Consider the following 16,162-nt stretch of genomic DNA (forward strand, 5'->3'; position numbering starts at 1 on the left):
CTAAAACAGATGGGTTGTTATCAGTATTCTTCCATGTGTCTGTCTGAGGTGGTGGCAACGCGCCACCTAAATCGCCTAGTATTGGGTTTGCTCCTTGGAGAGCCAGGTCACAAAGTGAGGAGCAGCACACAGTGCTCCCGAGGGCAGGGGCAGAAGAGCTGCCCTTCCCCTGCCAGCGGCCGGAGCGGGGGGGGGGGGGGGGGGGGGGCACCGAGGAACTTGAATGAAAAACATTTTCATTGCTGGTCAGAATTGCTGCGTGTGCTTTCCCAGCAGCTTTCCAGCTTTCAGGTTAGTGAACGCTACTTGTAACAAATGGGAAACTGGAGCTAAATTCAGCAGTAGTCTGAAATGTTAGTTACAGGTTTTTGGATTTATTTATTTGCATTTACAAAGGCTATTGCTGACAGTGGCTCGTGAAGAGTTTAAGAAACAAGAAAGAAAATTCAGTTAAAAGGCCTATTTGTCAGGATAAAAATTTGGTGCATTGTTGTGAAGGATTTTTTGCCTTTTTTTAGGCAATGTTTCCTCCAGTTATTATATAATCTTGGTTTATGGGTCTGATTTTAGTTCTTACTTCAGCAGGCGTCATGACTGAAAAGTGGATGTCAGAAGTCTTAAAAGGATTAGTGCTCCATATATAACCAATAAAATTGATTTGTGAATTAGGGGGTCCCCTTCACAGAAGTAATAAAGTGGGTTTTTTTCTGAAAGCAGTGAAATTTCTTTCTTGTAGCTGTCAGTGTAGTCGTTCTGCATCGGTGTAAGATATCGACAGTGTGCTCAGGGCAATCGCAGAAAAGGGCAGGGATTAAATAAGGGGAAGGCAGCAATCTCAATTGAGTAGAGCTGTTCCAAACCAAGCGCAAATACAATAAAATACAATAAAATACAATAAAACTATAACGCCCAACCCTGCTCTTGGAAAAATGTTCCCAGTAAGTTCAGTAACAGTGCAATGATTTTATACTCTGTTGATAATGAAAATACATCTCCGAGATGCTGAAACCTGTACCTCCTGCACACCAGGACTTCAGTACAGCTCTGATAATCATCCAGCTCAGAAAACTTCCCTTCCTCTACTGTCCGATTAGTGCGCGCTTCAGCATCTCTGCTGGTGTAAAGCACTGACCAGCAGGCTGTCTCTGAGCAAGATACATAGAAAATGGCAAAATCCTGCACTCAAGTGAGTGCTAAAACAAAAGCAACCAAATAAAGCCAATTAAAAAAAAAATGGAGTGGAAGATCTCTGGTGAGGAAGGTTTACTCCTCAGGAATTGGAATTAAACTGTAAAAGCAGGAAAAGGGAAGAACAGTACTTTTTTTCAACAGTAGAAGGGTAAGTGTAAAGGGTGAGTGCATGTTAAACGGACAGCCTGATTAACAATTAATGAATAAAGTTAATGCTGTTCTTGCAAGTAGTATATCAGAAAAATTTCCTGAGGATTTTGAAAGGTTGAAAGGGCTCCCCGCTGTCCCGTGACAGGGGGTCACAGAGGGGCGCTGGGCGAGCGGGACTGTACACGAGCGTACAAGGACAGCGAGGTCGACAGGGCTCTGCGGGGTGATGGCCCAGGAGGTGGCACTGGGCAGCACTGGTTCCTGGCTGCTTGCTTTTTGCAATAACCCAGCGTGCAAATCTGAATGAAATCAAGCCGTGCCAAAGTGGTTCTTGGCGAGGGCGCTCCAGGAGTCTCTGCAGCCCAGCTGAAGAGATTGTTAGTGCTGGGGCAGAGCGAGCAACAGCAGGCTATGTATGGCTAGTAAAATCCCAAAGGCTATTCCATATAGAATCAGAGAATACTTTAGGTTGGAAGGGACCTTTAAAGGTCACCTAGTTCAATCCCTACTGGATATAAAAATATATATACTGGATATAAAAATTTAATCAGACTCAAGATATTTTTGTATTTTCCAGAAGTTGTCTATATTACAAAGTAGTAACAGGTACATACTTTTACAAAAGTATATTGGCAAAAGGAAACAATAGAAAGAAGAAAAGAAAATTTTGTGCTGCTTTTGCTTTGTTTCTGATTAATTCCAGGACTGATCATACAGTGTATATAGATGCAGAGAGACAAAAAACTTACTGAACTTAATGCTATTAGACTGCAAAAGAGTAACAATATCTGAGCTTTTAAAAGTGTGTGTAAGAAACGGGCTGTGAGGCTGCTTCTAATTTCAAAGGCCAGAGCATGAGAAGAAAACAGAGGAGAAATTTAGAGGGTCCTTTGTAAGGCTGTGGCCATTCTGTGTTCTGACACATTAGGGCACAGGGACAAAGAAAGATTTTAGCAAGGTTATGAAGTCCTGCTGGGGCTGGACCTCAATATCTGCAAAGAAAGACCTGCCCCAAAGTATTGCTTCTTCATGTCACCAATTTCTTGGACAATAAAAGGCTCAAGCGATGGTGGTAGACTTTTTTTCAAGGTTGCACAGTTTAAGTCATGCAGTGTTCCTTCTCCAAAAACATGTATTTGATTGTGCTCTATATCTTAGTGTACTAGAACTAATATACTGAAATATTCATGTAGCAAAGAAAAATGGGAATAAAAAAAATAAAGTATGCGTAGTGTGTCAGAATTAATATGCCTAGTGGAACATTAACTTTTGTATTCCTAAGATTTTCTAATCTTGCCACCTTAATGGTGCTCTGATGCAGCATTTTACGTTTAGTATTTTTCTTTTTTAAAGTTCAAAGACAAAATGAAATAGGGATGGGAAGGGGAGGGATAAGTGGAAGAAAATAAAAGAGGATCAGGAACAATAGAGCTGAGTCCTTTGCTTGGTGAGTAAAGCTCATAAACACCTTGAACTAATAATTTCATACACAGGATGAAATCCAGAGCACCCATGCAGTAATTAGGAAAAAAAAAAAAGATGTAATCAGATTAAGTGATACCTATGCAGAGCTGACCCTTAGTCTTAAATGAATTTCACCCCTACGTAGTTGCTCTTCTAAACAGATGTGTGTGAAACATTAATATATTTGCATGAAAAATCCCACGTCTGTATTTTGTTTTCAATTTTAGTTATGTATTTCTGTTGCACATGTGCTGGACCCTGTGCTTAATAGTGAGCAGTCTTTATTAATACATTATTTTTTAAAAAATATGACATTTGTGATGTTAAAGGCTCCTGAAAATCCAAACTGTAAGAATGATTTTGAAAACAAATGAAATTGAGTACCTAACTCTCTTACTGCCCCCAACTACAAATTACAGATGAAGCTTTTTATGCTCTGACTCAAAAAGAAATAATGAAAACTTATTTTTGGCAACAAACCAGCTGGGGAAAATTATATTCCAAACTGCAAATTTTATAAAAATTGAGAGTGTGAGAACAAAAGAGAAGAAAAAAAAAAGGGTGGTTTGAAATGAAGACAGTTTTACAAGCGTAGCCGTGTTGAGCATACTAATCACCTGCTGTATCAGGTTAGAGAGGACATCTAAGCCGTCGTGGAATCCGAATGTACCTAATCCATCTTCCAGGTGTTTGCGTAGCCTCCCCCCAGCTGCCCCGTGCCCCACACAGATGCGCTTTCCTGCAGGCACAAGGGCTCTGTAGGGTTATACAGGTCTTTCTGCACTAAGTTGATTGCAAGAGGTGGGCTGCTGGCAGCTCCCCAGCTGAGCACTTCTTCTGTGAGGTTTGAGGTCATGAACTTTAGTCTTAACAGAGGAAAAAAACCCAAGCATTCTTGATTCATGAAAATAAACTACTATCAGTTGTTTTGAAATGGTATCTTTTTAAATGCATTTTTTAATTAAATAGGAGAGCTCAAGCTTTAAGGTATTCCTTCATTTTCTGGCTGAAAAAACTCTTTGCAGAATTAAATTGAATTGTGCAGAAATATTCATGGCCAAGGACATAAATATAAGAATCAGTATGGGGGAAAAAAAAAAAAAAGAAGATTCCAGATTCTTCCCTGTCCCAGATTCCCCTATAAACCCGAAACCTATGCAGTTCTTCAACATACACTTTTAATCAAGGATATACCAAAGTGTGCTCAGGTCACGGAAATGAACAAGATGTCTTGTCTCTAAGTTTAATTAGAAGATTTCTTCATTGAATTGTGTTGTACAAAATTCTCATTTATTTTATGTTTGTTGTAATTACAAGTGGTCTCTTGTCATGCAGCTCTACCCACTTCTCTCCTGAACCTGTCTTTAATCTTACAAGGGGGTTAAAGGCACAAGTAGGACATTAATCTCCCTAAAACAACTTTCTCTCTTGCACAGGTTTCCAACTAAATAGAAATCTGCTAATTTCTGAAAAACGTAGCTTCAGCGAGCATGGACTGACTGTTAGTTTCTCACTACCCCTGTTCCATTTACTGCCCTCTTGGCTTCTTTATCTGTAATTGTACCGTAGACTAAATTCACTGAAATACTTTAAACATATTTAATTGTAAGCATGTGCTTAAATCCTGCGGGCTGCAACAGGAGTTAAGTGAGAGTTTCTAAGTGCTGTGGTAAGTAGGGATTAGATCTAGCTGCTGTGTTCATTCAGGATGTTTCAAATGGGGACAGGTCCCTTCTTTGTGCTTTCTGTCTTGTACCACCAAAACTGTGCTCGGCTGCCTGGGAGGACGAGTTTGTCCTTCAACAGCTGTCACTGAAAATGTGGTGTCTGGGTGTGCAAAGGTATGACATCTATTCATCCTTGCCAGGCAAAATTGCAGTGGGCTGTCTAGTTAGTAGTGTCTCGACAGCAAGAATGTTTTGCCCTGTGGGATTCATGGGGGGTTTTGAGTGATCACAGAGTGGATGGACATCATGAATGCTTTTGGGTTGCCCAGTGCTGGGAACTAGATGTATAGCACTTACTGGGAAAAAGTGAGTGATGACTTATTAACTCCATTATTGGTCACCTGGCCCTGCTCTATTTTACACCTGCCTTTACTGGGTCAAACTGATGTGAAAACAAGCTGTAGAGGTGTTTATTGTTTTAATCAAACAGCCAGGTGGATTAAGCTAAGAACAGAAGGACTGCCATCTCAGATTAAACCAGACGGACCGGGGGTCCATCCAACCCTCTGTACCCACTACAAAGGTCAAGCAGAGTGATTCTTCCCCAAGTACATATTCCCACCTTTGAGCACACAAAAGATGAGGTACTTCTGACCAGCAGCTGCATCTGAATTGTCCCATTTAACAATCCACAACAGAACTATCTTCCATAAATTTATAGGAGCCTTGTTGGATGTCCATAGCATCCTGTGGCAAGGACTTCCACAGAGTAATCCAGTTGTCTTCCTATTTTTTCTGTGATCACACTAGAAACACTCTGTAGGGCTATTATTATGACATTCTTGAAGCCGATATTACAAGGTATACGCAGACACAAAAGTACAATTCTTTAGAGCAATTCATTAGCATGAATCAGAGACGATGCTCTGAGGGCTTCATAAGGAGAAGACAATTGCTTAGGATAAACCATAATCTTTGTGAGTGAAATTTTGCCAGTTGTGCCTGTCTTTCTTGGAAATGGCTGAGTGGAATTCAGTTGCAGAGAGAGATTAGCAATGTTTATGTCAAAGCAGAAAAGGCCTGCGAGAATTGCCAGTACCTCTTCTGCAGGGTCCCGAGTGCTCTGTGAGGTTTGGCTGCCCTTAATTCCTGTTGCAGAGGAAGGAAATGAGCTCTCTGTAGAAGATTCTTTGCCCTTTACTGTAGAAGGCTGTGAGTACACTGAAGACACGTAACTGTGCTCTTACAATTCTAAACACGATGCCTTTGTTTTCTCTGTGGTTCCCTTTGTTTACTCTTTATATAAAATTTGGTCCACAGAATTCAGCTGCTGCAGAAGACTTTCCATGATCATTTAATTCTCTGGTATACCACAATTTCTTTTCATCTACCACTAGAACAAACATACTCTACAGAGCTCATTAAAGCAAACTCAAAAATCCCTCCTATTTTCTCAGTGCTATTAGTTTTTCAGCTGTCGTATCACCTTTTATTGAAATTCTGCCAAATACTCCAAGCTAAGCAGAGTGAACATATATCAGTAGGGACCTCCAAGAAACACAAGCTATTTCAATATTTGGCATACGTTTCTCTGAATCAACTCCGAACAAAGCAGGGTGGTAGCAGAATAGTACCATGGTGTTAGAGGGTTTGCATTTTGCAGAGGTACATCATGGTTCTTCCCATTTGTGGTGAACAAAAATCCAAAGTCACTTTCCAGAAGAGAAATACCATGTTGTCTTGACTCAACTATAGTGCTGAGCAAATGTATTTTGGATATACTAGGTAGTTTCAGTTTTCCATGTGATGCTGCCTTTGTTCTCGGTTTCTGCCGTTTTTGACTCTTACACTTGACTCCTCACTGACAAAATGATGATGCCTCACTCTAAACTGAAGATATGGCTGCTGTGGTTATAGGACCATCTCTCCATCTCTTCCCCTGCACCCTCACTTAGGGACTCTCGATCTGTATTTGTCCTATGGGATACTGGAGTTCTGTTATCCCCATTTTCACAGATGAGGAATGAGTAGTTTAGAGACTTGCCCATTAAAAGAACTACGGCAAAGAGAGTCATATACACCCTGCCTTGCTGCCAGGACATGACTGATACACTCCCTGGTGTGCGGGCTGAAATTTAACTCTCTCATCACATTTCCTGTTTTCCTTTTCTTTCAGACTAACAGCTAAAGCCGTTGCTGTTCTCTTACCAATCTTGGGAAGCTCATGGATCTTTGGGATTTTGGCTGTCAATGCCCATGCATTAGTATTTCAGTATATATTTGCTGTTTTCAATTCACTACAAGTAAGTACCTGGTGGGAAAGTTTACAGCTACTGAACTGCTGCTGAGATCCAGTAAACGGATCATTAGTAAAGTTTTCACATGCTTGTGTCTACTGGATTTTTTCTATGTTCTTTCCCCTGTCTTTTAAGTCTGTGCTGACCGTACAGTGCTGGCAATTGTCTGAACAGAACTTTTATCCCGCTCCTTAGTGTTTCAGTAGCAATAATTAAATAAATGAGACATTGAGCTTGAGAAATGAAATTTGTTCTTCCAGCACCATGTACCACGGGCAAGATTCTTTACTAGAGATACCAGAACAATTTTTCAGTGTCAATTTGAGGCTTTATTACTGAGACTAAATGAAAGCAAACAGAAGTTTGTGGGAATGGGGCGGCATAAGGAGAAAAGCAGAGCTATTCTGCATGCTGCAGAAACCAGCACGTGACTCGTGCATGCAGGCAATTAGACCCTCCTCTTCTTAAGACACCAAGCCAGAAAAACAGCTCTGTCCAAGAAGGAATGTAAACGTCCGCTTAGGTTTAAGCAGATGTTTCAGTAGAGGCATAAATCTGTATCAACAGAGTTCTCCCCATAAGCTGATAAGAAAATTTCCAATATTCATCCAAAAGAAAAACCTGTAAGTTTGACTGAATACTCTGAAAAGAAAATTATTTTTGGAGGGAAAGGCGATGAGACTTTTTCACGTTCCATTGGACAAAACGCCCAAAGACAGCAAAATTCTTTGGTGAAATTTTCCTAATGCTAATACCTGGTTTTCTAAATATTGATCTGGTGTTTCCCAAAGAGGATTTCCCTCTGCCTTTATCTTTGCAAGCACAGAGAAATAGTTCTCTTGTTGTCGTGAAAACAGAATTCCTGCTTCTTTTCAGCCAGATTTCTTCTTAAGGTTTGGTCACAGTAAGGTAGTGCTGCAGCTTTCTCCAGTTTAACAGGGGGCCTACTCTTCAATAATTATAGATCTCCAGGTACTCGATACCTGCTTTATACAGTATTGTAAGAAATACATTATTGGATTTCATTCTCCACAGTCGGTCCTCACCCTTCTCCCTTTTATCTGTTTTCAGGGATTTTTCATGTTCCTGTTTCACTGTCTTCTGAATTCAGAGGTACGTAACCAAATGGGGTTAACAAATTTGGTGTTACCAAATTCAAGTAACTTGAGTATAAAATAAGAAAATACTTTCTTATTATAGTTGCCTGCTATGCCCCTGGTTCTTTTTCTTCCAATTAATACATGACTGTTAGTGGTGTTTTGACCCATGCTTGACAGCCATTTTATTTAACATAAGAAAGGTTTAAAAAAAAAAAAAAAAGAGAAGAGAAAGCAGCTCAAGGCTGAGGGCAGCAGCACTCCTGAGGGCTGGGGGGGCTGAGCAGGGCACGGGCTGTGCTGCGAAGGGAGGATGCTTAAAAAGAGGGAGCAGGACTCACTCTGGCAGTCCCCATTGGGGGCCTCTGGCTTTGTTACATCTGCAGTTCCAGAGAGAAAAATAAATATTATTTCCCAACAAAACATGCTTTTGGAAGTTACTCATGCAGTCCTTAATGGGAAACCAAAGAGAGTAGAATATATTCCAGGTATTTTTCTTGGCAGGAAGTTCAGGATTTCATAGTGAATCAAGAGGCATCTTTTTGCATTAAGGCTGTTTCAGAAAAACTGGGGTAAAGCCAAGGCAGGGCTGATGTAAATGGGCTTGTGGAGACCATCTCTGCTGGGCCTGGAGCTCGCAGTATCCTCTCCTCCCACAGCAGATGCATTACTGGTAAGGAGAGTTTCTTATGGAACTTTCCATCACGCTGACGGGGGTTACTGCTCAGTGAATACCCACATCGCTTTGATTCTCCCACAGCTCGCTCTTCTGGATGCTGCGAAGTAGCTCTGCCCCATACCCGCCTGCTGCTTCTTCTGCGACAAGGGCACTCCAGCTCTTCTGTGGAGATGTTATTATTTTGGAGCACAAGTCTTACGAGGAGAGGCTGAGGGAGCTGGGGTTGTTCAGTCTGGGGAAGAGGAGACTGAGGGGAGACCTTATCGCTCTCTACAACTACCTGAAAGGAGGCTGTAGAGAGGCGGGGGTCGGTCTCTTCTCCCAAGTTACAGATGATAGGACAAGGGGTAATGGCCTCAAGTTACGCCAGGGGAAATTCAGGTTAGATATTAGGAAATATTTCTTTACTGAAAGGGTTATCAGGCATTGGAATGGGCTGCCCAGGAAGGTGGTTGAGGCACCATCCCTGGAGGTATTCAAGAGAGGAGTTGACATGGTGCTTGGGGATATGGATTAGTGTTGGGTGGTGTGGTGGTGTGTGTGTGGGTTGTGTGTGGTGTGTTGTGTGTGTGGGGGGTTTTTTGGGTTTTTTTTTTGTTTGTTTGTTTGTTTTCTTTTTCTTTTTTTTTTTTTCATTGGTTGGACTAGACTATCTTAAAGGGTCCCTTCCAACCTAGGTGATTCTGTGATTTATTAATATTTGCCAACCTATTCAGTCTTAGGGCACTGATCTGATCTTTGCTATGATCGGTTTGGAGAGTTGGCACTGACTATGAAATTCATGATCTTTATTGAAATCAACTAAAGTTAAGCAGGCAGGTTAAAGGTAAGGAAGGAAAATACTTCTTTATGCTATTTCTTCCCCAGACTCAGAAAGCTTTCCTCCTGCTGTCAAGCTTCAAATGCCTTACATCAAATACAAATATTTGAATTGCTGTCATTTTTCCAGGAACCTCATGAGAAATTAAATTCAGAAACTTTTCAGAATTTGTATCCTCAAAAACCAGTTCATATATAGCTAATGTGAACTGTCATTTTTGGAGAGCAGGTCTTTTTGGCTCTATTGGCATATCTAAAATACTTCTGCAGCTAAACTGCCAGAATCCTTCTTGAGAATTTTGTTCTTACTATAGAAGTAAAACTCAGATACTGTGAAGCAGAATCTGCAGGTATTTCCAAGTGGTTGTGTAAAAAGGATCCTTTATTCCCAGTGCACCTGGACAAGAAATGCACACCCACTACAGAGACCCCAGGAGACCGGGTCTGACAGGGACCTGAGCGGTCTGTCCCGCAGCACGTGTGCAACTTGCCAGTGTCACCCCTGACAGCTCAGTCATCGAAGCCCCTCAGCAATGGGGCTCTGTGCCTCACTACCCTCCCTACTGCCACTCTGAAATTGTAGTTTTCATCTTTCTTACTTCAGTTTGAGCTTCTTATTTCCTTTTTTAGCTACTATGTGTATAAAGAGTAGACAATTCCCTTCCTCTCCAGAGGAAAAGGAAGACTGTAAGACTTACCCTGTCTTCCCCCGTTCCCTCTTTGGATTAAACTTAGGCTTCTCGTAACGTGTTTGCTTGACCTGTGATCATGCTCACTGCTCTCTTCAGGGCTGTCTCCAGCTGGTCCCTGTGTTTCCTGGGATGCTGGACACGGGGCTGTAGCTGAGGCCATGCCAGTGTAGAGCAGGGAGGAAAGATTACTTTGTGTTTTTTGCAGACTATGCTCCTCCTGACAAGATGTTCCTTATCACAACACCGTTAACGCTGGTCAATCACTTCCAGCCAGTAATCCTTGATAAATCTCACCTACTTGCCTAAAGGATGACTGTCTCACCATCTTTTCTTTATGCAGCTGGTTATATTCACCTTGGTGCAGAATCTTCCTACATCTATAGGGAATTTCATCCAGTATCTTTAAACAATTTCAGTTTTCCAAAGGCTGGCAGCTGGCTTACGTCCTCATGGCATCCAGATACCGTCAGGGCTGCACGAGCCCCAGGGACAACCTGCCCAAATGGATGAGCTTCTGGCCCAGCCTGGGGCTGTATATTTAGCTAGAAAATGTGAAAATGTCCTAGTGAGCTGCTAAAAATCACTATAATGGTACCTTATGAAATCTTTCAAACTAGGACTGCAATTACTGGGGATGTATGCTTATATGCCCTGCAGTTTTGGTTTTTTGCTTTGATTATTTTTAACAAGATGAATGGTAACGCAGTCATACCTCGGACATCTAGGAGGATGGGATAACATGAAAATGTTGCCAATGAAATGAGACATAGGTGAAATAATACAATGCTTTGTATTTAAAGTATGGATACTTGAAAAATAAAAGTAAATTTTAAAATAAGACCATAAATATAAAGGAAAATGTAGGGGCGGATTGTCTGTTGGGTTTTAGTACAGTGATGTTAATATGGAGGAAGGATAATGGGGAAATTATTGTAGGCTGCACCTGTGAAAATAAATACAACTTTTTCAAAAGAAGTCTTCTATCTGGTTTCATTCTTTTTTCCCAAAGGTTAGAGCTGCCTTTAAGCACAAAACCAAGGTCTGGTCCCTTACCAGTAGTTCGACTCGCAACATCAATGTGAAACCCTTCAACTCAGACATTGTGAGTATTCCTCCTTTCTCTTTTTATTCCTATCGTACTTGAAAGTTTTCCACATTAAATTCTGTTGGAAAGAACAGGACGACACAAGAAGGCATGTGGGTATTTTTAGTACCTAACCTAATGCATGGTGTAGACGGGTGGAATCAGCAAGTATTAAGTTGCAGCTACAATACCTGTTTTGAAAGCAAAGGACAAAATTCTACTTCCTGGTAAACTATTAAATAAAAGTAAACAAAGGTTTATGAACTCTGGAGTATGGTTCAATGAGACCATTCCCACCAGTCGTAATGGACTTCATATTATGCATTCAAACAGCATTTTGGCAATGTATTTGTCTGATGATGATGATGGCTTTTTGATAGGGCACTTTCACATTTAAGCCCGAGGAATAAAATCTTAAATAAATCAACATTTCTAGGTCTCCTTAAATTGCCTTGAGGCAAAAGACATTTGTTTTTGTAAAGAACCAGACTTCTGAAGTGATAGGTATTATTAAGTGATCGTTGCCAATCACCTTAGATCCTGGCAATAACTGTTTAAAAATCCTTTACAGCATATGCTCTCAAGACACTGTGACAATGCTGTAATGTAAATAGATGCTTTCAAGCTTTTATTTCATCCAGACATGAGTGGTTTAGCAAACTAAATAAATCTATTTTCAATATTATTTTGTTTTCCAGATGACTGGGAACAGGCCAGGCACAACCCCCACAAAGCTCAACACCTGGGATAAAAGCACCAACTCAGCCAACCGCATTGATTTATCAGCCGTCTGACAGTAATACCAGCTTCTCAGTGAAAATCAAGCCATACATTCAGGACCTCTGACACAGTGTCCACCATTTTTTTTTTTCTCACTGTTAATACCAGTAAAAAACTGCTTTTTTAAACCTTGCCTAATAAATGGGAAATCGCCATATTGTTTTGTTGAGTAAATAGCCCCCATCTGCTTGCCTTCAAAACTGTAACACGTTCTACCACTTGGCTATTCGCAATATCTGTAAAAATAACTAGCACAAATATACACTGGATGGTTTTGTCAGCGATGATGAAAACACTAGGTACGCCAAAAGGGCTATTGCTATCTGCGTCACTCCAGCTCCCAGAACTGAGGAAAGGCAACATACCTCTGCAAAGATGGATTTTTATGCTCTAAAATGAAATGCTTCCCATTGTGATGTTGTAATGGGGCTAGTCTGGTCTTGCTGTGCACTCTCTGTTTACATTTATTACCTTACAGAATCCAATTATTGAAGTGAAGCTTATTCAAAATACATAGTGTGGTGATTAATTTAAATGCTACAAGGAAGCCAGGATTTGAGGGAGAAGCAGGTTCCAGCTACTCAGCTCCCAGCATGGGCATGGAATGAGCAAAGCTAATATACACATACGTCTCTATGCACATAAACAGCATATGTAACATGTAATACTCCTATATGTGGCCTATTAGTATTTTAGATATTCCTGTTTACACCCTATCTATAAAAGAAAAGGCTAATGTTGTCTTATAGCAGTCCACAGGATTTCTGTTGCTGATTTGTTTCTGGTGACGTATCGCAATACCAGGTACGTGTGCTGCTTCCCCTGAAGCTGTTGGATGCAATCAACAACTGTCCGTCAAGTGCATTTGGCAAACGCGCTGTAGCTTTTGGAAATCAAAACCTGGCACTGACTCATCTGTCTCCTTTCACCGGTCAAATCGAGACGCTGAATTCCAACCACAAAATTGTAACACAACGATAGACTGTGAAGACAGCCAGACTACAGCCAAGTCTATGTATTGTTACCTACAGACATCTTTTAAATAGGTCTCCGCAGAGTCTTTTGTGGTTTTAAACTCTGCTCAGCGCTTAATAGCTTCTGCTTTACTATTGCTACGAAGTATCTTTCAGGAGAAAAAAAAACACTGTAATTTTTCTTTTGACCAGTGTTTTGTAGGTTCTCGGCAGTGCTGTTTGGAGCACAAGGGGGTGCAATCTCAGAAGCACCTTTCCAGCTGGGGGTAAAGCAGACTACAAACCCCGGGGTGGTCAGAGCCCCTAAACATGTGTTTTGCTCTCGGATTTTCTCAGCAGCCGGGACTCCAGAGCAGTTGCAAAGATGAGCTCCCCTTCGCAGCCACCGCTTTGCAGCCCCAGCTCTTCCCTCTGCCGTACCAGTCTCCCTAAGACACTGGGTCTACCACTTTGCAGGAACTACCAAGGTAAATATACTGGCTTTCCTAATACACTGGGCTATCAAAATACTACAAAAGGAGGGAAATACGCAAATCTTCAGTCTCATTTTTTTGCTAAGAGGTTTTGTGTTGTTTTTTTTTTCCTTAATTCAAAGTTTCTATCTTCAGCAGCTCAGACCGTTTCTGGTCCCAGTGAATCTGTTATTGATTTCCGAGAGAAAAGGTATTTGCACCCTAACACGCAGGGTGGAAATTGTTTATTGGATAGTAAATTTGTAAAAAAAGAAAAGAAAGGTAAATTGATCTTTAGGGAAGAAGAAACATTCATCAATTAGGACTAAATTTAGTGAAGTGTTTCATCCAAAAGAAATGCAGTTGAAAGTTTAGAAAACATCAATGCATTTCATTTTTGATTGATCCAAAACAAGTTTTCTCCACGTTTCCTTCCTGCACTAAGAAAAAATTATCTGTTTGAGTTTGGACCAACCTTTTCCACCTCCTGTGTCTTCTCCCCTTCCTGGCCAAGACTTGTTGGTATGGTCACCAAACTGAAACCCCACAGGGCACCCAAGTTTGTCTGTGGCTATGAATTACAGCATTGTACAGAAATTAGCTTAGTTTCACCAGATACGTGCTGGATTTCTGCAGCTAGAACAGAGCAGAATGTGACATACTGTATATCACACATATACATGCATGAAATATATAAGCTTCTACTCAATTTCCTGTTGCTAAATAGCTCAAGTTAGTTGTTGACAGCCAACTCTAAAAGGCGGGTCAGTAAAAGCTAAATATCTAAATGGCTATGTCTTTATTTTGGCTTTTGTGTATGGCTTTTTCTGAGCCTTTTCTACATTGGGCTGTCTTACAGCTGTGCTTATATGGGCTTTTCTTGTCCTGAGAATGATTATTTTTTTCCCCAAAGGACACAGTAGAAGGAGCCCTTGGAATGTATGGAGGAGATTGTAACAGAACAGTACTGTGATAACAGACTTCAGTCTTTGTATTGTGTGCAGACAACATATTTAAGCATATTTTTTATACTGGAGCATGTGGGGGGTTGTTGTGGGTTGGGTGGTTTTGGGTTTTTTTTTTTATTACTGTGACCATGGATATAGATTGAAACCCTCCCTGATCATCCTCTTCTAATCACTGTGTTATAGCACAAACAGTTCCGTGAACGAACCTGAGGACATAGAAAAGCTTTTTTTTTTAAAAAAAAATAATTGTACTTTTAAAGAATATTCCCTCCTACACATTTTTCATTGCCTGCACTTCCTCCTGTGCTGATGTATATTTGTCACCTATGTCACTACCCAAGGTCCATTTGAAAAAAACATGCAACATACAAATGCCAGTACCAGTGACAGTAATGTAAAGGGCTAAATCTGTTTTTCATCCGGGTATACTGTATTTTAAAAATGTTCACCAAATATAGGAAGAGCATGAAAATGTTTTTGGTTTGATACATGAGAAGTGACATAGATGTATTATATATTGAGAGGAGCATTCATTATCCTGTATCTGCTGAGATCCACTGTGGATAACTTGCATCCCATGCTTTAAATTTGAATGGTACTTGTGATGAAGCGGTTTATCTTGTTGTTTATGTCCCACGAGGTTAGGATCTAGAACACTGTATTTATAATATTAGGTTGGAGATGGGGTTTCTTCTGATTTTGTTTTTTTTATAAACTAGTAAAAAACCCACAAAGTACAAATGTGATCCATTGCCATCTAAGTCCATTCCTTTTGTTTGATTCAATGTATTTTTGTTGTTACTGACTGCAGCAAATATACTGAATAAGAAATGCTCAAATGAATCTTTAAACGATCTCTTCCTGTCCTCAGTCTTTTGAAGCCTGAAAATCTTGCAGTTTATTTATGGGCTTGTATATAGCAGCTTTTGCAATATTTTTTTTCAGGACAGCATCATTTTGTCAATGGTATGAAATCTTAATTGAATGAGATGTGAGTTTTAAAATAGGTAATGTAACAAGAATGACTTTGCCAGTAAGTAGTAAAATAATTTAGTTTTGTTGTTTTTTCCCCCCAAATAAATAAGAAATCTTAATTTCCTAAAAGAACGTTGTTCACATTATTCTTTTGACATGGGTTATAAACAACAGCGTATCAATTATTGCTCCCCAGGAGTACCATTGTGATTAAACAAGCAGAGCTTTACTTGTATGAGAAATCCTACCACACGTGTCGGGTGTGCCTAAGTAACATGCACAAAATATTTTTGTATTAAGGTTCATGCCCACAGAATATACTGAGGGAAGTCAATTCCCTCCCCTTTAAGAAAGGAGTATAGTTTATGAAGCAGCTGGTGCAGATTATTTCTTCTAACCCAACTATTTCAGCAACCTGGTCAAGGTCAGTTCCTAGGTGAAAAAATGACATTTATGGATACGACAAACAGATTCTGTCTCAGAGGGGAAACTTCTCATTCTACTGGATCTCTGAATATAGCAGCGAGTGTGTGTATATATATGTATATATTTATGTATATACACACACAGAGATATATATACCTGCACACATTTTACATATATAAATATATATATTCAAAAAAAAATACATCTTTCAGAAGTCTCTTTCTATCTCTACACCAGCATTGTCTTCTCCGCTATTTTCTGTGGTTGGGGCCAGAGAATTTGCTGGATGGAAGAGGGACAGGGGTGCACATGCAACAACTAATGTTCCCTGGCACTTTACACTCTCCCGGGAGCGCCGGCATGGTCAGAAAGGGAGGTGTTTCCGAACTGCCAGGGGTTTTGTCATTGCTCTGCTGTCACCCTGCTGTGTGACCTTCAGCAAGTAAC

General features: G+C 40.5%; 1 protein-coding gene across 2 annotated transcripts in view; it reads left to right on the forward strand.

The window, feature by feature from the left end:
• The window catches only part of ADGRD1 (adhesion G protein-coupled receptor D1), a 157,877-nt gene extending 142,463 nt beyond the window's left edge, over positions 1–15,414 (forward strand). For both annotated transcript variants that reach the window (XM_074159514.1, XM_074159513.1), the window contains 4 exons: positions 6,649–6,775; positions 7,841–7,882; positions 11,066–11,158; positions 11,839–15,414. In XM_074159514.1, the coding sequence (XP_074015615.1) occupies positions 6,649–6,775; positions 7,841–7,882; positions 11,066–11,158; positions 11,839–11,934 (358 nt within the window). In that variant the 3' untranslated portion in view covers positions 11,935–15,414. The remainder of the gene's footprint in view (positions 1–6,648; positions 6,776–7,840; positions 7,883–11,065; positions 11,159–11,838) is intronic.
• Positions 15,415–16,162: the final 748 nt, after the last annotated feature.

Source organism: Numenius arquata, chromosome 16 (genome assembly GCF_964106895.1).
Source record: "Numenius arquata chromosome 16, bNumArq3.hap1.1, whole genome shotgun sequence".
Classification (NCBI taxonomy): Eukaryota; Metazoa; Chordata; class Aves; order Charadriiformes; family Scolopacidae; genus Numenius; species Numenius arquata.